At 32.5% G+C, this 25,433-nt stretch overlaps 11 protein-coding genes across 11 annotated transcripts; 3 read left to right on the top strand and 8 right to left on the bottom strand.

Moving 5' to 3' along the window:
- Positions 1-995: 995 nt before the first annotated feature.
- On the top strand, positions 996-1,607 carry TBLA0D04520 (trafficking protein particle complex subunit 2; the record flags this gene model as incomplete). The annotated part of the gene is made up of 1 exon (XM_004180419.1): positions 996-1,607. One exon carries the CDS (start codon positions 996-998, stop codon positions 1,605-1,607), a length of 612 nt encoding a protein of 203 aa, XP_004180467.1.
- A 193-nt stretch (positions 1,608-1,800) lies between these two features.
- Positions 1,801-3,486, bottom strand: DSN1 (MIND complex subunit DSN1; the record flags this gene model as incomplete). The annotated part of the gene is made up of 1 exon (XM_004180418.1): positions 1,801-3,486. One exon carries the CDS (start codon positions 3,484-3,486, stop codon positions 1,801-1,803), a length of 1,686 nt encoding a protein of 561 aa, XP_004180466.1.
- A 1,067-nt stretch (positions 3,487-4,553) lies between these two features.
- Positions 4,554-6,407, bottom strand: VMA1 (H(+)-transporting V1 sector ATPase subunit A; the record flags this gene model as incomplete). The annotated part of the gene is made up of 1 exon (XM_004180417.1): positions 4,554-6,407. The coding sequence occupies one exon, from the start codon at positions 6,405-6,407 to the stop codon at positions 4,554-4,556; it is 1,854 nt and encodes a 617-aa protein (XP_004180465.1).
- A 2,151-nt stretch (positions 6,408-8,558) lies between these two features.
- AFG3 (AAA family ATPase AFG3) lies at positions 8,559-10,907 on the top strand (the record flags this gene model as incomplete). The annotated part of the gene is made up of 1 exon (XM_004180416.1): positions 8,559-10,907. One exon carries the CDS (start codon positions 8,559-8,561, stop codon positions 10,905-10,907), a length of 2,349 nt encoding a protein of 782 aa, XP_004180464.1.
- A 538-nt stretch (positions 10,908-11,445) lies between these two features.
- Positions 11,446-12,603, bottom strand: BIM1 (microtubule-binding protein BIM1; the record flags this gene model as incomplete). The annotated part of the gene is made up of 1 exon (XM_004180415.1): positions 11,446-12,603. One exon carries the CDS (start codon positions 12,601-12,603, stop codon positions 11,446-11,448), a length of 1,158 nt encoding a protein of 385 aa, XP_004180463.1.
- A 523-nt stretch (positions 12,604-13,126) lies between these two features.
- On the bottom strand, positions 13,127-15,388 carry FAA2 (medium-chain fatty acid-CoA ligase FAA2; the record flags this gene model as incomplete). The annotated part of the gene is made up of 1 exon (XM_004180414.1): positions 13,127-15,388. One exon carries the CDS (start codon positions 15,386-15,388, stop codon positions 13,127-13,129), a length of 2,262 nt encoding a protein of 753 aa, XP_004180462.1.
- A 413-nt stretch (positions 15,389-15,801) lies between these two features.
- MSL1 (U2 snRNP complex subunit MSL1) lies at positions 15,802-16,203 on the bottom strand (the record flags this gene model as incomplete). Its single annotated transcript, XM_004180413.1, has 1 exon — positions 15,802-16,203. The coding sequence occupies one exon, from the start codon at positions 16,201-16,203 to the stop codon at positions 15,802-15,804; it is 402 nt and encodes a 133-aa protein (XP_004180461.1).
- A 299-nt stretch (positions 16,204-16,502) lies between these two features.
- HEM14 (oxygen-dependent protoporphyrinogen oxidase) lies at positions 16,503-18,164 on the bottom strand (the record flags this gene model as incomplete). Its single annotated transcript, XM_004180412.1, has 1 exon — positions 16,503-18,164. One exon carries the CDS (start codon positions 18,162-18,164, stop codon positions 16,503-16,505), a length of 1,662 nt encoding a protein of 553 aa, XP_004180460.1.
- A 358-nt stretch (positions 18,165-18,522) lies between these two features.
- PRP22 (DEAH-box ATP-dependent RNA helicase PRP22) lies at positions 18,523-21,336 on the bottom strand (the record flags this gene model as incomplete). The annotated part of the gene is made up of 1 exon (XM_004180411.1): positions 18,523-21,336. One exon carries the CDS (start codon positions 21,334-21,336, stop codon positions 18,523-18,525), a length of 2,814 nt encoding a protein of 937 aa, XP_004180459.1.
- Positions 21,337-21,542: 206 nt separating this feature from the next.
- On the bottom strand, positions 21,543-22,130 carry PRE1 (proteasome core particle subunit beta 4; the record flags this gene model as incomplete). Its single annotated transcript, XM_004180410.1, has 1 exon — positions 21,543-22,130. The coding sequence occupies one exon, from the start codon at positions 22,128-22,130 to the stop codon at positions 21,543-21,545; it is 588 nt and encodes a 195-aa protein (XP_004180458.1).
- A 932-nt stretch (positions 22,131-23,062) lies between these two features.
- Positions 23,063-25,105, top strand: RCK2 (serine/threonine protein kinase RCK2; the record flags this gene model as incomplete). The annotated part of the gene is made up of 1 exon (XM_004180409.1): positions 23,063-25,105. The coding sequence occupies one exon, from the start codon at positions 23,063-23,065 to the stop codon at positions 25,103-25,105; it is 2,043 nt and encodes a 680-aa protein (XP_004180457.1).
- Between the last annotated feature and the right edge of the window lie 328 nt (positions 25,106-25,433).

The raw sequence follows: 25,433 nt of genomic DNA, 5'->3' as shown, positions 1-25,433 counted from the left end.
ACAGGTTGAGAAGATGGAGGTAGTACAAGGTCGAACGAATCAGTATTTGTATATGCATTTATTTCTTCTTGGCAAATTTGTCTCCACTTACTAGCCTTTGGTCCACGTAGAGAAGCTTCGACACTACCCTCTTCAGAAGATTTAGTTGGTACAATCTCATTCTTCAGAGCTTCTGCATTCTTAATAGAATGGTAATTTTTATTGGGACGTGGATAGTAGTTCCATAATGATGTAAAGTTCTGTATCCCTGGCCATCCCAATATTGATTGTTCGCACAAGGATGTGGAATAAACTATCCATCGTGAGGGGTTACTGGGCCTCTTCTATCCTTTGTACCATTGTACCATTCATTTTCTTCTTCAATCTCATTATCACTCAAATTAATATTTGTGGTGAAATTTGAATTGTCTTCATTTCTCAATAATGCTGTATTTAGTAGATTGTTTGTGTTACTATTAGGCAGTCCCAAGTTTGTAATTCTCAAATCAGTATTCAAATTAACATTAGGATGACTATTTCTGAAATTCTCAAAGTTCATAGCTTAAAAACTATCGTTTCAATTTACTAGAATATAAAAATCCTTACAAAATTTCTATAAACGTTCAAGTTTTATTCAAGACTCAAAAAAAGGCAGTAGTTGAAACCATGTCAGCTGTCATAAGATCAGTCTATTATGACAAGTATTCTTCCTGGTTTATTAAATTAGATAGCAACAATTTGATGGAATTTTCATGTTTTTTCGTGAAATTTCAATTAGCTATATATACATATTACCCTAATTATTAAACCTTTAAACCCTTGAAATTTCAATTCACTGTTATTCCGAAGTCTGAAAAATCAAAGAAACATTCGTTTCAATTTATCTGTTAATATAGCCTATATCAAAGAAAAATAGGTAAATTAAGCAATACTTTTCGAAGGAACAATATTATTCAATAATATAAAGTACATATAAATATCTGAGGCGTAAAAAAAAAATAAAAAAAATAAAAAGGATGTCAACATATTTTGTTATAATAGGGCACAATGACACTCCTTTGTATGAAGTACATCTAGGCTCACCTATCGATATCGAAAATAGTAACACCAATACCAGTTCCAACGGTGCCAATCTAAATAATCTCAGTATAGCTAGCAGTGGGACTACTTCTGGGAACCTTTTAAATGATCCTTTAAATATGTCACCGTTCATCGCACATGCTGCTTTAGATATAGTATCAGATACTGAATGGGGTGGCGGAGCAGCCGCTAACAGCAATACATCACAGGGTTTTGGTGCATTACTCCTCCGTGGTAATGCTAGCAATAATTCAAATAGTAACAATTCTGGAGGAGCTAATGGACCGGATAATCTGTTTCTAGGCTGCGTGGATCACTTTTATGGATCACAGGTCACTGCATATGTAACTTATCAAGGCGCTAGATTGATAACTGTACATCACACAACTCCTCCGGATAACGCTCAATTAAAATCTTTTTATATTGGTGTTCATGAATTATTTATCAAAACATTGATGAATCCTTTTTATAAGATGGATCAAGCAATAAATAGTGAAGTTTTTGATAAAAAAGTTAAAGACTTGGCGCAGAAATACCTATTAAAATAAAAGAACTTTATACTTATAGATATCACTTGTATTTATATATTTGTACATTAGATAAGCAATATACCCATTAATTTAACTAATTAACAGTAGTAGCGTTTCTATAAATATGGGACATTGAATTTGAAAAAATACATTATTCATAAATATATATATATATATATATATGAAAGACAATATGCAATGCAGAAGACGACTAAATAGCTATATTTGCTATTACTTGCAATAATTTTTTACTATTGACTTGATTATTCCTAGTGATAAACTTCTTATGATTTTCTAATATTACTCTATCATTTATCAGCTCTATTTTATACTTTGTTATTTTATCCAGTAATTTTGAAAATTTATTTAATTGGACTGATTCCTTTTCAAAGCTATTAAATTTCTGCTTAATGTTTAGTACACTTTCGTTGAATTTAATTTCTTCCTGTTGTCGTAGATAAACCCTTTCATTGTCCCTTTTATTTATCTTGAAATCTTTTGTTGAATAAACATTTATAATTTTATTGAAATTATCAGGCTTTAGAAAGTTGGTCCACTCATTAAGTTCTTTATTCAAATATTCAATCTTACTACTCAAGAATTCTAATTGTTTTCTATTACTGAAATTTCTTTTATTCGGTACTATGTTGGCTGATAAAGTTGTATAATTTTCAGCATTAAATTTAGAGTTTGCTGCAGTAGGTTGTATCGATGAAATTTTTTGAGCCAATGATTCATCAATTGTAGTATCACCAAATACTTCGTTAAACGATTTATCGGCATCCAGATCAGAATCAGTACTTCCGTCAAAGTTTCTGGATTCTCTTTCTTTAATAGAGTCAAGCTTCCAATCAATATTAATAGATGTATCATCCACTGTTGAAGAAGGTGGTGGTAAACGTACCTTCTTAACAAATTCTTTTAGAATTGAAAATACTTTTGAATTTATGGCATTTTTCTTGTTTTTTAGTTTTTTTATCTTATATTTTTTGGAACAGCGTATTAAGCACCAAATGAATAGTTTTTTTCTTAATAATGCTTCTGAATTAATATCCTGTTCTGTATTTTCTATTCCATTTTTACTAATAGTATTCATATTATTGGTATTATTATTAGTATTAACATATTTATAGAATTCATTAGTTGGAATATCTTTATGAGGAGAAGATATTCCTGCATGGTTATAGTTGTTTTGAGGTATTCTCTCGATTTTCCGGAAGTTTCTAAGTTGATTTTGAGACTGTATGGGAATATTATTATTTCTATTATCTGTGTCCACATTCATGTTTGTGTTAGCATAGGAATATACCATTGGTGCAGGCATTAGTTGAGGATGATGTTCTTGAGCATTATTATTGTTGTTGTTGTTGTTGGTTGTAGTTTGTACAGCTTGTGCAACCGCTGTACTAGCCTGGTTAATTGGGGTAGCAATGTTCGCAGCATTTTGATACGACTGTGTAGGATAATATAAGAAAACAGGCTGTGTATTTGATACTTGAAATGGTTGGGTATTAGGTAAAGTTAGAGGAATTGGTTGTGAATTCGAAATATGAATCGGTTGTTGAGAGCTTGATAGTGGAATATGCTGAGAACTTGGTAATTGATATGATTGTGAAAAAACGGGATTACTTTGCATATTGCTTATGGGTTGGGATGATAATCTTTCTGCATCAAGAGTAGAATCGAAATTTTCCATTTTTCTTGCATTTACAACGTTCTGGGCTTCAGCTAAACGCTCCCCTAATGTGGGTATGCCATGTAATTTTGATGTCTTAACTTTCTTAAATTGAAAATCACTTTCATTATTCTCTTTTGTATTTTGATTATCACTAGAGGTGAAATTTTGATCTTCGAGCTGCATCGAAGCATCGTTTTTATTTGAATTATGATTATTCATTTAATAATTCAAAATATTAATATTTGTTTCATATACAAATTATTGTAAGTATTCTTTAAGCTGACGAACTATGCTACTATTACTGATGAAAGTATTAGCATTTTAGTCAAAACCTGCATTGATTAACAATAAAATATGTTTTGTTTATCTTTTGTAAGATTTGTTTTGCGTGCTTTTTTCTCAAATTCCATTGCCGAGCATATTTTCTGTTGCCCTAAAATATCTCACAAATAGCCCCAAGGGAAATATTGAAGTCCGTAAAACTTTAAATTCTAGAAAAAGTAACGCCAAAGAATGTAACTTTGGAGAGCCTTATTAAGCTATGGGAAAAATTGGTGACAATATTTGGAGAAGGTAATTTCTTTCACAAATTATTTATGCAAACTCAGCTATATTTAAGAATCAAATGATACGTAGATCAGTTCCTTATTGTTAACATATGCTTCATATAGATATATATAAATATACATAGAACTCCAAAAAAGAAGTTATTAAGGAGAGAATTAAAGAAGTCTTAAATTAATTTTTATTATTTTTCAATTCTATAAAATAAAAAGATATTTCTAAATCTAAAAAGAAAAGAACTGAGAATAATTGCCTATCTTTTTAAAAAGAGCAATAACATAACATATGAACTAATTTACCTTTATTATACTTAAAATGTTATAAATTAAACGGCAATTATATAGAAAATTTTTTTTCTGGAATATAGTATAAAAATAAACAAGGAATATTTTTATAGAGTTGTTTTATTATTTATATACCATTCATATGTCTAATAAATTTGGGAAAAAAAACATTACTGGACAACAAATCTACGATAGATCAAGTCTGATGATTCTATAATAAATTATTCAAGTTAAAAGAAATAGCGTTCTAGAATATCTATAACTTACCACATATATTACAGGAAATTAGGATTGATACTTCAAGGTGTTATTTAAATTAGGTTATACTTGTTTAACTACTTCGTTATATATTATTTTATTTTTTTGAATTAGGTTTTATCTATAGAGTTTATAAAGGTGTGAATGTTCAATAAATCAACTTTATCAATCACCTATCCTTTAGTCAGTAGATTCGGCAAATCTCTCTTGAAGATTAGACATTAATTTTTCGAATTCAGAATGAACTTCTTGTTCACCTCTGCTTGGTTCCAAAAACTTACATGAAGAGACAGAATGCTTAACATCACTTGTAGCTTCACTTAATTTAGACCAAATGGCACCATTGGCAACTGATTTTTGGGATTCATCGTAGTAAGAAACAAATAATCTCATCATATCATAGGTCTTCCAAATAGGACAGAAGGCATCGTATGAAGAGTAACCATTTTGTTGTAAGAAATCTTCCTTAATTAAAGTAGCCACATCCAAAGTAATTTTATCGCTGTCTGATAAGGCAGATTTACCGACTAATTGAACGACTTGTTCCAGTTCTTCAGCATTAGACAATATTTCCTTAATACGATTTCTCAAAGTAGCAAATTCTGGGTAGTTTGATTCATAAAATTTGTTCAAGACAGTGGTGTATTTAGAATAAGAGACAGAAGTGTTGATAGATGGGAAATGCTTTCTTTGTGCTAATTTCTTATCCAAACCCCAAAATACTTGTGTGATACCTAAAGTAGCAGTAGTAACTGGATCGGAGAAATCACCACCAGCTGGAGAAACGGCAGCAACAATAGAAACAGAACCAACACGGTCTGGTGAACCTAAGGCAGTAGCTTTACCAGCTCTTTCGTAGAAAGAAGCCAATTTGGCACCCAAATAAGCTGGGAAACCTTGATCAGCAGGCATTTCACCCAAACGACCAGAAATTTCTCTTAAAGCTTCGGCCCATCTAGATGAGGAGTCAGCAATCATAGCAACATCCTTACCTTGATCTCTGAAGTATTCAGCTAACGTGATACCAGTATAAATAGAAGCTTCTCTGGCTGCCACTGGCATATTAGAAGTATTTGCTACTAAAATTGTACGTTTCATAATAGGTTCTTTACGGCCACTAATTTCAGTATATAATTCTGGGAATTCCATCAAGACTTCGGCCATTTCGTTACCTCTTTCACCACAACCAGTGTAAATAATGGCATCTGAGTTAGAATATTTTGATAATGATTGAGAAATAACAGTTTTACCACAACCGAAAGCACCTGGGATACATGTAGTACCACCTTGAACACATGGGAACAAAGCATCCAAAACTCTTTGACCAGTCAATAGAGGGTAGCTGGCAGATAATTTTTGAGCAACTGGTCTTGGAACACGAACAGGCCATGTGTGGTACATAGTGTAGTCGAATTTCTTTCCATCAAATTCAACTTCTAATAATTTTTCATCGATTGTGTATTCACCAGCTTCAGCAATCCAGGTAATAGTACCTCTTGCTCTTGGTGGTAGCAAGATTTTATGGTTATCAAGTAAAGAATTTTCGAAAATAGAACCGAAAATATCACCACCTGAGATATGATCACCGACCTTAAGTTTGGCAGGAGTGTAATTCCATTTAATAGTTCTACTTAAAGCTGGAACATCAACACCTCTTGGGATATAAATAGATTCAGTCTTTTCTCTAATACCCTTTAATGGTCTTTGAATACCATCATAAATGGTTTCCATTAAACCTGGACCCAATTCAACTGATAAAGGCTTACCGGTTCTAATAACAGGATCACCAACACTGATACCAGAAGTTTCTTCGTAAACTTGAATAGTAGCTTTATCACCATCAATTCTGATAACTTCACCAACTAATGTGTCATGACCAACTTTAACTAATTCATACATGGCACAACCAATCATATGTTCAGCAACAACAACAGGACCTGAAACAGAATAGATGAAACCATATTCGGATTCAGCATGGTCGTCTAATGAAATTCTCTTGATTTCTTTACGAGCATTTTCTAAAGCACCAGCCATTGTGAAACGATTATTGGATGTGTATTTATGCTTTTGTGAGTTGTTTAATAACCTAGGTATAAAACGGGCTTATGTTAACTAAATTACTCAATTCTTTTAAACAAGAAATAGTAAAAATAAGTGGTATAAAATTAAGGTAAAAAAAGTTGTAAGGAACAATGGAAAAAAAGTTTATACGTAATAGGAAAGAAGTAGTATCAATGATTAATAAACAATGATAGACGCTAGCTCATTTTTCTTATAAATGAATGAGTAAATTCTTGCTTCAGTCATTATTTAGTTTTTCCATTTGACGTTCCATTATCCCAATGAGTATCGAAATTTCAAATTTCAATAGAAAATTGCAGGATTCAAAAAACATCCGTCGTAGATGATATCGCCAAGGTAATTTCCTAACGCGAAACCCTTAGAGTAGTCGCATTACCCGGCTAACTCCAGTTATAAAACACAGTTGTATACCATTCAATCTTTGTTTTAACATGCTGTAGTTGAACTTATAAAAGTGGTATTTCTATTTCAGTTTACTTTAATCGTGGCTACTAAGAGTTATTCTTTCGAGAAACTTTTCTGTGGGCTACTTAGCAAGTAAATCAAATATCTAGCTTGTAATAAAATTAAATGACACATTTGTTTAACTTGGAGGATAGCAAAACATGTTTATATATAATAAAGTGTTTAAAATTTTCTCTAATTATAAAATTTTAAATAGATAATTTTTCTTCTACAACACCATCAATTAGATATTAGATGTAGAAGTTTCAGAAAATTGATGAATAGCTATGTGAAAGATATTTTTGGAATTATTACATAAAGACAGAGAAACAGCTAGAGTTAGTTTGTTTCTAACTAAGTAAAGTTTTTAAACCCTAGAGCATCTTGCTTGTCTTATCTGGCAAGCATGCATTAATTATGTAGAAAATGTCAAATAAGTTGTTGAAAATATATCAAAATGGGAATGAAAATATATTTAACAAATTAGTAGACATAGTATTTGATTTAATAATTCAAAAACTTATTTTGTAACTAGATAACCCTATTATTTTGATAAAAAATATTCGTTTATTCGGGTAATAGCAGTAAATAATGACTCTGGGGGTAATTACAGTAGAACCCCTTTTTTTAGATATAGGATGCTATTTTGATAAAATAATTTTGACATAAATATAGAAGGTATTTGATATACATCTTGATTCTTCAAAATACGTAAAGATATTTTACGAGTTTTCAAATTTAGTTTATACTAAGTCTCGATACCTAATTATGTATTTCTTCCATATGAGAAATAAGACGTTGTAAGATGTGAAATTAGTTAGTCCTGTCCTTTTTATAGAATATAGTACGATAGAACATTAAGTTTTTGTGAAAGTAAGATTGTAACTTTCTCATTTATATTTTATATATCCAAGAGATTTTATTGAGTTCAGCAGATGAAGTTTTTGAATTGCCTTGCCTTAAATACTATAAACTTTTTTTAATTGAATATAGAGAAAAAAGAAAAAGAGAAAAAAAAGTCGAAGACTTGAAGACTTTGTTTCCAATTCAGCATATAAAAGGAAAACTTATTATGAACAAAATTCATCCGTATACTACCTTACTTCAAAAAAATTCTATAACAATTTTTTAATGTGTATTTGTCTTTTATTCCTTTCTAAATAACCAAATAAATATATAATATTGTTATAAGTAATAACTCCATTCAGTTCATGATCATATCATTATATGTCTTCGAATATATTTTGTTAGATATTAAAGTTACCATTGTATATATAATCTTATATACTATTTTTGGAAATTAACAACAGTACATTAATTGCTTACTCTGTTAATCTTTTTTCACATGATCTAAAATCTAAAATCTCAGATTTTTTTTCGGTAATACTGGCATATTCATTATTCCAGAAGGTCGTAATTTTAGTAATTGCAAATATTAGTTATTTAAGAGAGGCAAATAATTAAAAGCTTTAGATGAATGTATAAACTATCGCGTAGTTAGTAAAGGTGACAGATCAAACATTAATTAACAAAAATTCTTCTGTAATAATACCAGCTGTACCGTGGGAAAAATTATTTTGAAAAGTGAAAAGTAACTGCCTCTGTTTTAATTTAGGGGCTTCTCTATTTTTACAGGAATATCATTAAATAATCAAGATGATGTTAACTACCAGAGTAACTATTAAAGCTAATGCCATACATAGTAAAAAATTAGCTACATTCTCTTCACTACCAATATTACACCCCACTAAGACTATAATAAGTCGATCGTATCACCAACGTATAAATAATGATAATAATCTTAGGGGAAAATGCATTAATAATAGGAGTACAAGCAACATTTTAGGTTCTACTAGAAACCCTTCCAAAATTCAAATCAAACTATTTCATTCTTCACCTTGTTCACAATTTAAGTCTACTTTTAAGTGTTTCAACCAACAAAACGAAAAGAATTCCAGAAACAACAGTACAAAAAATAATCAAAAACAACAAAATGATGGATCTGATCAAGACCCTTCAAAGAAGAATAACAATCAACCACAGTATAATTCGCTCGGTGATTATTTGAAATCTAAAGAATTCTTGAATACCATTTATTGGACGATTGGTTTTACTGTCTTATTTACTTTATTCAATTCAAATTCATCATCAAACTCTGATCCTATGGGTAATGAAATGAATTTTCAAGATTTCAAGAACAACTATGTCTCAAAAGGTTTGGTGAAAAAAATTACTGTAATAAACAAATATTATGTTGAAGCCGAATTAATTAATACTAATACAGTTGTTTCTTTTACTATCGGTTCTGTTGATGCTTTAGAAGAACAATTAAAGCAATTACAAGATCAATTAAATATTTCAAAATTTGATAGAATCCCAATCAGTTATGTTACTAGAGTTTCAATGTCCCAGATTTTATTACCATTTGTACCAACTATCTTATTATTAGGTGGTTTATATTTGATAACAAGAAAAGTTGCAAATGGAGCATCCAACTTAAATGGAGGTGGTGGCAGCGGTACCAACGGAATATTTGGAGTGGGTAAGTCAAAGGCTCATCTCTTTAATAAAGAGACGGATGTTAAGGTCACATTTAAAGACGTTGCCGGTTGTCAAGAAGCAAAGCAAGAAATTATGGAATTCGTTGATTTCTTAAAAAATCCTCACAAATACACAGAATTAGGAGCTAAAATCCCCAGAGGTGCTATCTTATCTGGTCCACCAGGTACAGGTAAAACTTTATTAGCCAAGGCAGTTGCTGGTGAAGCTGGGGTACCATTTTTATCAGTATCTGGTTCTGAATTTGTTGAAATGTTTGTGGGTGTTGGTGCCTCAAGAGTTCGTGATTTATTTGAGCAAGCAAGTAAAATGGCTCCTTCAATTATTTTTGTTGATGAAATTGACGCTATTGGTAAAGCAAGAGGTAAAAATGGTAGCTTAGGAGGTTCAAATGATGAAAGAGAAGCCACTCTAAATCAACTATTAGTTGAAATGGACGGGTTTTCAACAAGTGATCAAGTTGTTGTTCTTGCTGGTACTAATAGACCTGATGTTCTTGATAAAGCTCTATTGAGACCAGGTAGATTTGATAGACATGTTCAAATCGATGCTCCTGATGTCGAAGGTAGAAAACTGATATACTTGGTTCACTTGAAAAAATTGAACTTAGATCCTCTATATTCTGAAGACAAGCAAAAACAATTATTAGCTGGGAAACTAGCTGCCTTAACTCCCGGTTTTACTGGTGCTGACATTGCAAATGCTTGTAATGAATCTGCCTTAATTGCAGCAAGAAAAATGGACCCATACGTTCAATTCACACACTTTGAAGAAGCTATTGAAAGAGTAATTGCTGGTTTAGAAAAGAAGTCAAAAGTTTTATCTCCTACTGAAAAAACAACAGTAGCTTATCATGAAGCTGGTCACGCTGTTTGTGGTTGGTTCTTAAAGCATGCAGACCCTCTTTTAAAAGTCTCAATTATTCCTCGTGGGCAAGGTGCTCTAGGTTACGCTCAATATTTACCAGCTGATCAATACTTAGTTACAAAAGATCAATATAAACATAGGATGATTATGGCTTTAGGTGGACGTGTTTCAGAAGAATTACATTTTCCCTCGGTAACAAGTGGGGCACATGATGACTTTAGAAAAGTCACTGATATGGCCCGTATCATGGTAACAGCATTGGGTATGTCACCAGATTTAGGCTATGTTTCCTATCATAATGATCCAGAAAATTCTTTCTTCCAAGTAAATAAACCATTCAGTGAAAAGACCGCTCGAAAGATTGATTTAGAAGTCAAGAAATTTGTGGATGAAGCTCATTCAAAATGTAGACAGTTATTAATGGAAAATATTGAAAACGTCGATAAAGTTGCCAAAGAATTGTTGAAGAAAGAAAAAATTACACGAGCAGATATGATAAGATTATTAGGGCCAAGACCATTCCCTGAAAAAAACGAATCTTTTGCAAAATATTTAGACATTGACCCTCAATCTATTATATGATTATTATGTTATTATTCCTACATCAGCAAGTTTAGTTGAGTAATAATTTGTAAAAAATAAAAATAAAGTATAAAACAGCATGGAAATTGGGAACAGCAAATGACCCCTACAGCTAATTATAGGACCATGGCAAGACAGTTTTAAATATCTCCCCATAAATTATTATATATTCTTAATGAAAATTATTAATCCTACAAATATTTCACTCTTCTTATCATATTAGATGCGTGCATTTAATCCATTTTCCATATTTCGCTAGCTATTTTATGGCTCTGAATATATACTTGTAAAAAAATATCTTTAATTTTCATGAGAGTATAATATTATTAAACTCTATTATGTATATTATAATATTACATATGCCAAGTTATAACAAGTAGAATTATATATGCCCAAGTTATTATCATTATTATATATATGTTATTAGAATAGTTACAACGGCGAGTTACATTAGTGTTTATCAGATTTCTTACTTTTAATGAAAGTTATATTTTAATTTGTATTACATCTAAATATTAATAGATACGTTAATACGAATTTAAAACATTTCATCATCATTTAGAGGCATATTTCCACTTGTGAGACTTCCAGGATCTGTTGCCCTGTCATTAAAAATGTTTTGATTATCATTATTATTTATAATTAGATGATTAGTGCTTTCATTAGGGGCTGTATTTTCAGGTTGAATATTTATGGAATATGAGTTTGATGTAGGTTGTTCACTGAGATGAGTATGGCCATTATCATTTGTTTTAATATCTGATGGTAGATCTTCTTCAATTGGTGCTTCATAAAATCCTTCCTCTGTAGCATATAATATATTTTGAATCTTTGTTAATGCATTAGTTAAATCAATTGTTTCTGATGGTTGGGTACCTTCTTTAATTAAATCTAAAGTTGCAAGAGTAAAAATTTCAATATCTCTTAATTTACCGAAATAAAAATCACGTTCTCTTTGAGCTACTTCTACAGTCTCTTTCCATTTTTCATTATCATTCTTCAAATCCTTTATTTCACTTTGGGCTGTAGATAATTGAGTTTGTAATTTAGTTATTTGCTCAGTTGAATAATTTCTATTGTTATTAGTATTATTATTACTAGCGCTATTGTATCCACTCGAGCTTCGTAAATTATTGGTATTGTTGTTATATTGAGAGGAGCCATAACCCCGCGAAGCACCTGTTACATTCCCACTCACTCTTCTTTTAGATACCGATAAGGTGTTATTACCAGTATTATTATTGTTATTATTAAAATTAGTTGAAGTTGATCTTGAAGTGGGGCGGTTTGATATATTTCTTGTGTGAGAAGATGTAGTAGGATTCGCGCTCATATGTCTTCTTGATTCAGGATTATATTCTGAAGCATCCTTATTTTGAGACCAATATTTTTTAATCCATTGCAAAAATTCTAAATTATCTTGAAATCTACAACGGATTAATCTCTCAACGTACACAGTCTTATCAATATGATGTCTTGTGAAACAAGATTGTAGGATCTTATAATTTGTCTGGTACTCATATTCTAGACCTGTATTGAATTTAACTCTATGCATCGGTAGATCACCATATATCGAATCCATAATTTGACAATAAGCAGCACCTGTACCACATTCTTCGACTTTTTTGTAATTTAAATGTAGGATTTCATTTAACCAATTTAAAAGTTCTGTTCTTGATTCTCCAATACCGCTCATATCTATCAGTTAAAGACAAATTACTTTGTTATTGTTTTGTAATATGAATAAGATATGAATATTTAGCAAAAAAATAAAAAAAAGGAAATATTACTTTAAATGCTTTAATTTCTCGACCGATAAATTTGTTAAAGATTTTCTAATAATTTCTTTTTTTTTCAATATCAAATTATGCCTATAATTGTCAATACTATTATTGAATAAAAATAAAATAAAGTATAAGTAAAATGAAACAGATCTTACTTTTAGTGGTTTTAATTATCTGATCAGTATTTTAAAAACAGGTTGCGTATATTTCTGAGTTACGCGAAAAAATAAATAAAAACGTCAATAATACCAAATTTCCAAAACTACACGTGATAGGTAATAATCAGGAAAATTTTGATGAAAATGTTATGGAACATAAAAAAAATTATTCATTACATATAAAAGTGGGATATAAACTTTATTTATTTATAGAAGTTAAATATTTTAATATATTAAATTCTTTTTAAATTTTTTAAATTTAATCATTTCTCATACCTTATAATTTCCCATTTTTAATCATGGAACCTTCTTCATACAATGCATCTAGAGTTTTCTTAAAATGTTTTGTAGCCTTGTGTCTTTTAATTTTCAAAGTTGGAGTGATCACGTCATCCTCTACAGTCAAGGGTTCTAAATCCACATAAATGTTATGTAATTTTTCAAATCCTTGTAATGCATTGACATCTTTATTTAGTAAGATTAATAGATGGCGTTTTAATGCGATATCTGAATTAATGTTCTCGATCAACTGAGCAGGAGTCCAAGCCTTTGCCTGAGGGTATTTCTTTGATATGAGTAATTGTACAGAATCTGGATCGATACCCACGATACCAACGAGATATGTCTTCAATGAATTTCCGTATAAGAATATTTGTGTTATATGTGGGCATGAAGATAAATAGATATTTTCAATCTTTTCAGGAGCAACATATTCACCCTGTGCCAATTTAAAGAAATTTTTTACACGATCAATAACCGAGATTCTTCCCTTTTTATCGATGAATGCAATATCACCTGTTGAAAACCAGCCTTCTTCATCAATGACTCTTTTAGTTTCCACATCATTCTTATAATAATGTTTAAATACTTGAGGACCACGAACTTGTAACTCACCTTTATAATCTTTATCAGCATGATAACCCATTTGAGGGACCGATTTTAATCTGCATTCTGAAGATATACCAATGGCCCCACAAGTACCAGGGTCTCTCTCATGAGGTTCACACAAGCAAATACCAGCAAAAGTTTCGGTCAACCCATAACCTTGTCTCATACCAACATCTAAAGCACTTCTTAAAAATAATAGTGTTTCATTAGATATTGGAGCAGAACCAGTGACTAAATATGAAGCATTTACAAGCCCTAATGATTCTCTGATCTTATCTATTAAAACTCTATGGAATACTAGATAATTAATCACTGACTTATCTGGCCCACCTTTTGATGTGAACCTTGCTTGTTTGGATTCCAAGATATTTGTTGCAACATTCCTTTGGAAAGATGATTTATCCATGGAGTTTTTAATTCCTGCCTCAAATTTAGTTAATACTCTTGGAACTAAAGAAAGAGTGTCTGGCTTCAAGAGGTTCAAATCCTCCACTAAAACCGTTGGGTCTGGTTTATGAATAAAGCCAATACCTGTTCCAGTAGCAATATCATAAGAAACGATCATTCTTTGGAAAATATGTGCTAATGGTAAGAAGCACATATCATGTAATTGTAGACCCACTTTATGTGTTGGTATTTTAAACGTAGAATAGCCAAATGCTATACCAGCTGTAACATTTTGATGGGTCATTTCCACACCTTTGGGAACACCTGTAGTGCCTGAAGTAAATGATATTGTGTACAGTGAATCTTGTAATGGTAGAATCTCTGGGATATGATTTAAGGAACCAATCATTTCCACCTGTTTTAAAGAAAATAATTTAACGGATTCCTTATTAGAATTCAACTTTTGAGACAAAATTGAATCATTTAAAATTGTTAATTCTTCATTCGATAAATCGTCCATACAAATTAAAGTTCTCAAAAACTTTAATTTTGGTAAGATAGAGATGATCTTAAAAAAATTTGATTTGGCAAAGACCAAGACTGGGGATTCAGTCAAGTTTAAAATATATTCTGAGGTAGTAGGTCCCAAAGTTTCATACAACGCTGTGTTTGCCAATGAATAAGCTTGGCATGCTAAATCAGTAAGGACCCATTCCATTCGATTATGCGATAATATTGATACAATAAAATCATTTGAATCTAAGGGTACGGTAACGTCCTTATTTGAATCCTGATGCCTATTTCTAGAATTTACAAGTGTCAATATACCTGACCCTATATTTTGAATCCGTTTATCTACATCTGCATATGACTCAAATTGATAGTAAGATTCCCATTTCCCAGTTAACGGATCAAAAGGTCTATAACCTAAACAATCGTTATCAGGCCAATTTCTAACTGCAAATTTAAAATGATGGTATGCACTGGGGAAAACTTCTTGATCAACACAAGTAACCAATCTGTCAGGGGATAACGAACTTCGATAAACGGGACTGAACCCATTATATTGAGAATTTTCTACTTGAATGGCCTGTTTCCTAAGGAATGTCTTATAAGTGGGCCAACTGCTCAAAGGTAGCAACTTGAACAATTCGATAAAATATTCATCAGAACCACGGACATAACCGGAAAGTGATTCTTTCAAGCTTGCATAACGTGAATTGCTCTCAATAAGGTCCACTAACGAATAATCAGGTTCTTCCATGTATGTAATAATAGGATTTACTTTTTTTTGTTTTACCGTAACGAGTTGTGAATATTAGTATGATATAGATACAAAAATTTTCGAAGTTTTCTCAACCTGAGAATCTCCATCTACATCAAACGATCCTTGGATTTCTCAAAGCCAATTCAACATGCCTATTTATACCATTCACTTTATGCAAATTCCAGATTGAGTCAGGGCCATTCATAACCCTTTTTTTATGTTTTTTTGCGGGTGTACCTTTTCTTGGAGCGTGCACTACCCCAACTCCCGGAGCTTAGGGCATTCCGGTTGCACATCATAAACGCGGGGTAGAAGAACTCCTGTAACTTCTGACGTGATATATTTCGGTGATAAGAAGTCCATTAACCCCGAGATTAGCCGCCAACAGGGTAATTCTTGGTAATTCAAAGTTAACTGCTAGCATCTGGAATCCTTGAAGGTTGGCGGCTAAATTCCAGATGTAATGATTGTCCAAAAAATAGCTCTTGATCAAGAGCAGTTTTGGCCACATGTGCCTCATCAATGGTACGGAACGTGACAAATGCCTGGCCTCGCAAGGAACTTCTTGGCTTACCAACTTTGATATATATTATCTCTCCAAAAGTACTTAATAGAAGGTATAAATTAATTCTAACTTGCGACGGTAATAGTTTCTCAGGGATGTTACGGATATATAATGTTTCATTGGTTGGAAGGTTTTCAGAGGTGGACTCTGGCGTAGCAACATCTTTAACTAGTTTCTCAATAACAGAAGCCTTTTTAGATTTCTTGGTAGAGCGTTTGCTCTTAGGATTTTTGTTCTTTGTAACCATTTCAAGAATTGGTAGGCGATGGCCAATTGATAACAGTTGGTATTTAGAGTTTTTCTGAGATCTGCTAGTTAATTTAGAGTAAAAAAAGATTTTCTTGTAGAATTCGCCTTAGTTAAGAATGCGGCAAAAAATAAATAAAAAAAAAGAAAAGAGCGAATTTGATCGGGGTTTGAAGCCAAGAGAGTCTTTTTATACAAACATGTTATAAAAAATTAATAAATAAGAATTACATATATAAATGGATAAATAAAATGTGAAGGAATATACAAGTATGTATGTATGTGTGTATGTGCGTGTGATCAAGATAGGTCGATAGAAGCTTGGCAATTATTTAGAACCAAATCTGACAGACTAGGGGTTCTTGCAAACCCCATACCACCCAGAGATACTTGGTTATCAAAATTGTCCTTGAACTTTTTTTCGACATCCTTTTGCCAATCATCATAACCTACAAAGTATTGTGGTAATGAATTGGTTGCAACTGAATAATCCCATAATCCTTGGTCAAGGTCTTTTTCAGAAATATCCATTACATTATGCAAAGTTTTTTTGGCTATGTCAATAGCTTTAGATCTATCGAATAATGGATCATCCTTATTTTTCAACATATATCCACCTAACATAATAGTTAATTTTGTATATTCTTTAGCTTTTTCTCTGATTTCAGTTTGAGTTGTCTTGTTATCATCAAAGAACTTATTTAATGCTAGCGGTTTAAAACTGTGTTCCACACATGAATCAAATACAACCCCTAAGACTTTTCCCAAATTACTTTTATCAGTTGATGATGGAACTAGAAACCCAAATCCTTCATACTCCTTTTTAATCACATTTTTATTTGGTAGATAATAACTGACAACAACAGTAGTACTTGAATTAACTTTTGATAACTCCTTTGATAAACTTACATCTTGTTTATTCATAATTTGGCCAATAGCTTCAGGGTTGATAGTAAAACGAACATGATCAAAAGTATCATACAGTTTACCATCTTGTAATTCTACTATCAGTTTATTCATATCTTTCTTATTCTTTATTACAGATGAAACTGGGTTACCACAGTGGATATTAACATTTGATGATTTTTCTAGATACTGACGAACTAATTTGGGAAAAGTTTCAATACCATTTTTGAAACCTAGTAATGGGTAGTTTTTTAATGTATTAGCTAACTCATGAATCTTTGTTTTATCACGATGAAACGCCTTCTGGTAAATACTTAATCTTGGGTTTAATAATGGTGAGTTCGATGGATCTATTTCTTTTTTTGACTTCTTGTGGAAGATATTGTTCCATATAGCTTTAGTAAATGATCCGTACTTACGATCATTTAAAAACATTCGATTACAAGTCCTTTGTGCACTTAAAGCCTTTACATCGCCTGCATAAATCCCTCTATATAATGCACTCATGATATTCTTACTTATTTGATCACTACCAAACCTTCTTGTCAATAGACTAGCCACGCTTTCATCCATCTGTGGGTTGGCGGGTCCATTTCTTTTCCATTCACCAATAAGGCTTTTATAAAGTCCTTTCCCCAATGGATTAAAAGAGAATTTCAATAATGTCTTTAACGAATTTGGCACTTGAATTAATCGGTTATTGGTATCTAATAAAAATTGTTTATTAGCTTTTGCATTCTTACTTATATGGTACAATTGAGCTTCAGTATCTTTGCCAATCTCTTCTAACATGTCAACCATCAATACAGTACCGTCAGAAACACCTCTTAAAGTACGAGGGCCTTTTTCGAATCGAATCACATTATTATCATTGTCATTTAATTGTAATCTTTTAGATTCGATCCAACCTCCAGTTCTATTTTGACCCTCAAATATTGTAATTTTAACGTCTGGCCGTAACTTATTTAAAAAATACGTAAAGGTTAAGCCTGTAAATCCACCTCCAATGACTGCAACATTGGCATTGCTGGGTAATTTGCTTACTGACTTTAACATTATTTTTCTATATTCTGTAATTCTTTTTTTTTCTATATTCTTTGTTTCCTTCTCCTTTATTTTTTTAATAGAAGGGGATTATTTAATCTGTAATTTAAACCAATTAGTCCTCACCAAATAAAATAAGCATCTGTAGTTTGATTTCGAGTCAATTAATCTAATTTATAAATATAAATGTATATTGGATATCATTAACTTTATAGGTTGGTGCTGTTTTTTTAAGCATTCCAACATTCTCGCCGAGATAATATACCGAATCCGTACAGATCCCTGCAAATGCGATTGGCTATTCAATCGTTTAGCCGCATACGAGATTTTAAGCGAAAAGATTTGTATCTTTTTATTATTAAAGAAGTAACTATCTTTTAATCCCAAGAGCTCTTTCACGGGTTTGTCTAATTGAACTCAATCTCCAAGAGTTCTGATCTTTAGCGAACCTATCGTATAAGGGAACAATCTTTGCCTTTTTACGAGAATGGCTATTTTCATCAGTAGGTTTATAGAAGTGAGGCGAGGCTTCTAATAACCAATTAGGTTCTATACTTGTCACTTGAGACATATATTCTCTTGAAGTCAATACTAATGAATGATATATAACATACTCATATTCCCTACCAAATAAAGAACTGGAAGGATGAATGCCCACTTCTGTATTACTTGAGATTGTCTTGTAACCTACTTCTGAATCTCTCTTTGCAGCATTCATAAAAAATCCAGCTACTAAAGTCTTTCTAATCAAATCTGGATCACCATAACATTTTATTAGAGGTAATTTCAAATTTTTAAATATCGTCTCCAATTGTTTCTTAACATCTTTTGCTCTTCTCAAGTGTCTTTGATGTAAAAAATTTACTGTACAGAATTGTTCTGAACAACCAGCTATCTCCCATTGGTTATAAACATTTAAAAGTGTTAGATGATCACCGTATGGGTGATGGAATTTGGATTTTTTCAAATCAGCCTCTTGTTGTTTCCCCTTTGGCCTATAAAATATATTTTGAACAGTTAACATGGACATAATAATGATCATCTCTTGTGAGCAATTATTAGACACTGAAGTCAAAAGAGATCTTGATAGTTTAGGGTCCATAGGGAATTGAGACATTTTCAATCCTAATTGTGTGATATTCCCATCTTGATCTAATGATTCTAGATGATATAATTCTTCTAATGCTCTAACCATTGAATTTCTTGGTGGTGGATCCATAAATCCAAAATTCAATAAATCATTTATCCCCATTGCCTTTAACATTAAAATTGTATTTGATAAATTTTGTCTTTGAATTTCAGGAATTGTTGTAGGTAGCATTTCATTGAAAAAAGCTGATTCCGTGTATAAACGATAGCACTTCCCTGGACCAGTTCTACCTGCTCTACCCTTTCTTTGGTTTGCCTGAGCTTGTGAAATTGGTGTCACAATTAATTGCTCCATACCTACTCTTGGATTAAAAGTATTAACTTTTGAATAGCCTGGATCTATGACATAAAATATTCCATCGATTGTAATGGAAGTTTCGGCAATATTTGTAGCAAAGACTACTTTTCTTTTCCCCTTTGGAGTAGGTTCAAAAATTTTCGACTGAACTTCACTTGGTAATGCAGAATATACGGGCAAGATGATTAACTCTCCTATAGCATCACCAAGAGTTTTCACTTTTTGATATAAAATTTCACAACATGAGTCAATTTCTTCTTGACCTGTTAAAAACACTAGTATATCACCTGGTTCTTCATTAATGTGAATTTCCATTACGGTATCCAATGCTGCTTCTATATAATCCATTTGAGGGGATTGTGAGTATAGTACTTCTACGGGGAAAGTCTTACCAGGAATATTAATGACAGGGCAATTAAGAAAATATTCAGAAAACTTTTTTGAATCTAGAGTGGCAGAAGTCACTATAATTTTCAAGTCAGGTCTCTTTTGGCCTGCGTCTTTCAATAGAGCAAATAATACATCTGTAGCGACGGTTCTTTCATGCGCTTCATCTAGCATAATGACTGAATATTTAGACATCAATGGATCGATCAATGCTTCTCTTTGAAGCATACCATCAGTCATATATTTGATTTTAGTCTGTGAAGAAGTATGATCTTCAAAACGAATTGTATAACCAACTTTTTCACCTAATTTACAACCGACTTCTTCGGAGACTCTTTTAGCCACAGAGACGGCGGCCACTCTTCTAGGTTGAGTACACCCTATTATACCATTCTTGGTGAAATTTGATTCATAAAGATATTGAGTAATTTGGGTGGTTTTCCCTGAACCTGTTTCTCCGACAATAATTAAAAATTGATTTTGCTTAATTGCATCGATCAATTCAGACCGCATTTTATATACAGGCAGGGATTTACGTTGCTCTGTTAAGGAAAGTGTAGTATGTTTACCAAAAGTGATTTTCTCATTTAAATTTTTCCTTTCCCAATCTGTTACTACTAAATTTTTTTCATTAAAATTATTAAATTTTTTTTTAAATTTATTAGAATTCAAAGTTGGATCCTCAGAAACATTTTTTTGTCTCATAATCTTTTCCAAATTTTTCTTTTGATGAAGTTTCTCTTCACGATGTGATTTAATTAAATTGGAACCATACCTGGCTTGTCTATTCATCGGACCTCTGGGAGCCTTTACGATCTTGGGCATCTCATATTTTTTAAAACCTGGTTTAAATTCTTGTTTCAAGAAATCCGGATGATCAGTGGTATTGACTTCTATATCTAGATCATCTTCCTGTGCAGATGTTTCTGATTTATCTTCGTTCTCTATCAGTTCAGGATAGTCATTTATATTTGCAGCACCACTAGCTATAAGTTGTTTGATCTCCCATCTCTCTGGAGATGTAAGTTTTCTCTTTTTCACCGTGGATTGAGTTTGTTGTCTACCTCTTGTTGGTGAGGGGTCCTTATACCTTGTATCGTTATTCTTTTTTAAATGCTTTGTATCATTATCTTTTGAGTTGTCATTTGGTTTAGCTGGTGTCTGTTCTTGTTTTAATAGATGATATAGTTGTTGGATGGATTTAATATCTAACCCGACGTCTAGTTTTAATACAGAAGTAGTGAATTGGAAAATACTCGAACTAGTAGTGAAAATATCGGTAATAAAAGCTTTTACAGTGGGATCATCCGTTCCAATAATCTGTTGTATCGTTTTTCCATGTAGATCCATCTTTAATGGCTTATATATGTATATATAGAAATCTTAATCTTATTTCAATTTTTTTTTTTCTTTCCCATTAATGCGTTCATTATGTATATATATAAAAGTGCATGTATATATCTGTATACTTTAAAGGCGAAGCGAAATAAAAGAAATATACATAATTATTATAAAAATATGAAAGGAATAAACAGTATATGGTTACGTAAGTGCAATTAGAAGTCGTCTACAGTGGAGACCCCGTTTTCGTCTACTATCTTCACCAAGACACCTTTGAAATCGATGGGCATTCTCTTTTGCAATTCTTCAATACATTTCTTCAATAAATCCAGACCTTCCTCTTTGGTCATATCTGGTCTATAATGATGATCTAATAATGAGAAAGTGTAGAACCCTGAATAACCGTGGGCGGCATAAGGTAACTCTACTTTAGTGCCTAAGTAATCGATCTGATACAGTTGTGGTTTCTTCGAAGTGGAGTCGTAACCACCGATTAATACATTTACTTGGTATGGTTTTCTTGATCTTATTGATTTGGCCAATTCCTTTCTTACAAAACTTGATACAGCTTGAGGTGATAGTTCATTGTTTTCTCTGATAGTATACAATTGTACGTTTGCTTGAATATATTCGGCGAAATTAACAGTGTCCCCGGCTTCTCCTGAGAAAGCCATTAAACTATGTGGAGATAATTGTCTAGTCTTGTCGTCGGTATCTTTCAATACGGAGATCCCTCTAGTAACTGCCTTGGAAGTGGCCATGATGACACAATCTTGTACTCTAATCCCTAGAATAATATCCATTATCAATGTATACTTGTATGTTTGTATTTATGTGTGTAAGAAGAAGAACAAAGGTGTTTGGTAATTGGTCAACAATATACTCTTCTGGCTTTTTACAGGGTTAATAGCTTCTATTAGTATTATTATATTCATTATATATAATTATATATATATATGTATATATAGTTTTTAATAGTTTGCCACCGCACGGGAAAACCAGCCCTTGCTTAGACTTTAACCCTATTTCATCTGTTCAATAGCCCTAGTCAACCCTATAATCGTAACCCTTTCAACCCTACTAAAAATCCTTTTAACCCTCACTCCTTCTAACCCTAGCCCTTGTTTACCCTTGCTAACCCTAATTCACCGCCTCACTTCGCACGGCTGCCGAGCCGGCTCAATTTTTTTGCCTATGCCTTCTATATGTATATATATATGCATATTTGACCCAATCCATTTTTGGCCCTTTAGAAATTTGGCCCTCCTAATCTTAGTAATTTGACCCTATACAAAATTTGGCCCCGCATAGCTTAGCTCTTTTTGGTCCTTTGCCTGTGTTTGACCCTCCCCCTCCCCCCCCACTATCTTTTTTTCTTTTTCTTGATTTTTTTGGCCCTCCGGCCGGCAATCGCCGTGTTCGCTCTGGTCCGCTTTTTTACTCATTTTCACTTTTCACTTTCCCAGTTTCTGTTTCTCTTTTCTCTTTCTATAGTCTCGCTCTTTCTCGCTCGTGCTCGGCTTCGGCCCCATCTCGCCCTTGTCCCTGATCTTCCTCCAATACCGTATTCCAATACCATATTCCAACTCGACCATTTTGATTTATAATGCTGTACATTTCTAAATTTTATACAAATTTTCATATCCCCCACTAACACTCAGTATTCTTCGACTGGCATAACTGATACTACCACTTTGCAATCCTGCTTGAATCCATTTAACACAAAAAGGATCTGATGAATAAGTTAAAAAATTGGTTATCAAAGAAAAAATCAATCGATGATGAAGAAAGTCACCATACAACGACTATTGAAAATTCAAATACAAATACAAATACACATTCTAAAGTAACAAATCCAATAAAACCCCATCAATCGAAACCTGTAAAGAAGAAAGTTCAAAAGGATCTTCATCATACTACCATGTCTAATACTCAAGAAGAATCTATCTACGTTTTAAGTGAAACAAGCACAGCAACAAGTTTATCGCCAATCCCCCATTCTACAAACTCAAATTTGACAGCTATAAATACTGCAAATAATGCAACTACAAACACTACCGTGGTAAACGACGTTGTATCTTCTCCTTCTGCTTCATCCATACCCTCGCCTTCACCTTCGCCATCATCTTCTGCTTCATTATCATTTTCACTCCCTGAAGAAATGCCAGATAGATTATATACAGAACAATTAGAATTAAACGGGTTTAAACTTATTAACAAAATTGGTACAGGTGCCTTTTCCACGGTATTCCGTGCCATCCCATTAAGATCAAACACAATAGTCCTTAAACAAAATTATAAAGAAGTGGCTATCAAATGCATAAAGAAAAACGATTTAATCGTGACAGAAAATAACGAATCTAATACAACAACACCTTCAGCTGCAGCTGCTAAATCATCATCAAGACAACAAGTCCTTAAAGAAGTCACTTTACAAAAAATGGTCTCTCAATGTAATAACATTGTCAAATTCATTGATTTCCAAGAATCATCAAACTATTACTACATTGTCCAAGAACTGCTGAATGGTGGTGAAATCTTTGGAGAGATTGTCCGTTTAACCTATTTCAGTGAAGATCTGTGTAGACATGTTATCACTCAATTGGCTATCTCTGTTAAATATTTGCATTCGATGGGTGTTGTCCATCGAGATATTAAGCCAGAAAACTTGTTATTCCAACAGATTGAATATTCACCGTTGTCACAACAAGATTTTAAAGCCACTTTAAGGAAATCAGATGATCCAACAACGAAAAAAGATGAAGGGAAATTTATATACGGTGTGGGAGGTGGCGGAATTGGGATAGTCAAGCTGGCAGATTTCGGTCTTTCCAAACAAATATATTCAACAAATACAAAGACGCCTTGTGGTACAGTAGGTTATACGGCTCCAGAAGTGGTCAAAGATGAAAGGTATTCTATGAAAGTAGATATGTGGGGGGTCGGCTGTGTTCTTTATACCATGCTATGTGGGTTCCCACCCTTTTATGATGAACGTATTGATATTTTGACTGAAAAAATCGCTAATGGTGAATATACATTTTTAAAACCTTGGTGGGATGAAATTAGTGATGGGGCAAAGAATGCTGTTAGGAGATTACTAGAAGTAGATCCAAACAAAAGATATGACGTTGATGAATTCTTGAATGATCCTTGGTTGAAAAACTATGATTGTTTCACTGAACAAGAAAGGCAACAAAACGATAACCTGGATATCATTAGAGCAATCAGTAATATCTCCACTTCCATATCCAATGTCCACATTCAAGAAAATAATAATTTTGCATCATCTAAAATCGATCAAGAGTCAACACAACCTATATCAACCAAGAACCCCTATGAAAAAGATGATGAAACCGCAACTCATCATAAAAAGAATAATACCATACCAGTGGACCAAAAACAAAAATTGGCATTCTTACAGCGTGACAGTGCTCTGCTATACTCACCAGCAGCGGTGGCTATGAGAGATGCATTCGATATAAGTAATGCAGTACAGAGACAAGAAGAAGAAAAAGTAAATAACACAGCTACAAATACTCCAACTAGTAAAAATGGTAATTTCCAATTGGATTCTCTATTGGAAAATGAGGAATATTCTGCAAGCCCCTCCTCCTCTTGTGTTTCCATCACTCATTCAAATGATGTCTTCCAACTATCATTAGATTCATCCACCATTGTCAAGAGAAGAAAAGACAAGACAAGAACTGGCATTTCTCTCAACAATACTCCTTCCAAGTTATCTCATGTCACGACAGCTCCAATAATCAAAGATTAGCAAGATAGTAAATATACAATTAATAATAATAGTAACATATAATAATAATAATAATATTAGCAAAACCCCCTTATCTTGCCTTACATTGCAACCAGATCCCACACACTCGTGCATGGTAATCCAGGCGTCTAGAGTATATATCTATAACTTTTATAATTTCAATATATTCAATACCCAAGTGTACCTAGTTGGTAGTGTATCACTATATATATATCTATATGTGTAATCAAATCACTCATGCAATGCATACCCAAAACGGTGAAATAGCAAGTTGAATTTTGAGATTCAAATCTTAGCTCATCATTTCAAGATATACAACTAGAAACTC

This window comes from Henningerozyma blattae, chromosome 4 (genome assembly GCF_000315915.1).
Source record: "Henningerozyma blattae CBS 6284 chromosome 4, complete genome".
In the NCBI taxonomy this organism is placed as follows: domain Eukaryota; kingdom Fungi; phylum Ascomycota; class Saccharomycetes; order Saccharomycetales; family Saccharomycetaceae; genus Henningerozyma; species Henningerozyma blattae.
Note: the sequence above shows the minus strand (reverse complement) of the source record. Positions and strands in the feature narration are given on the sequence as shown.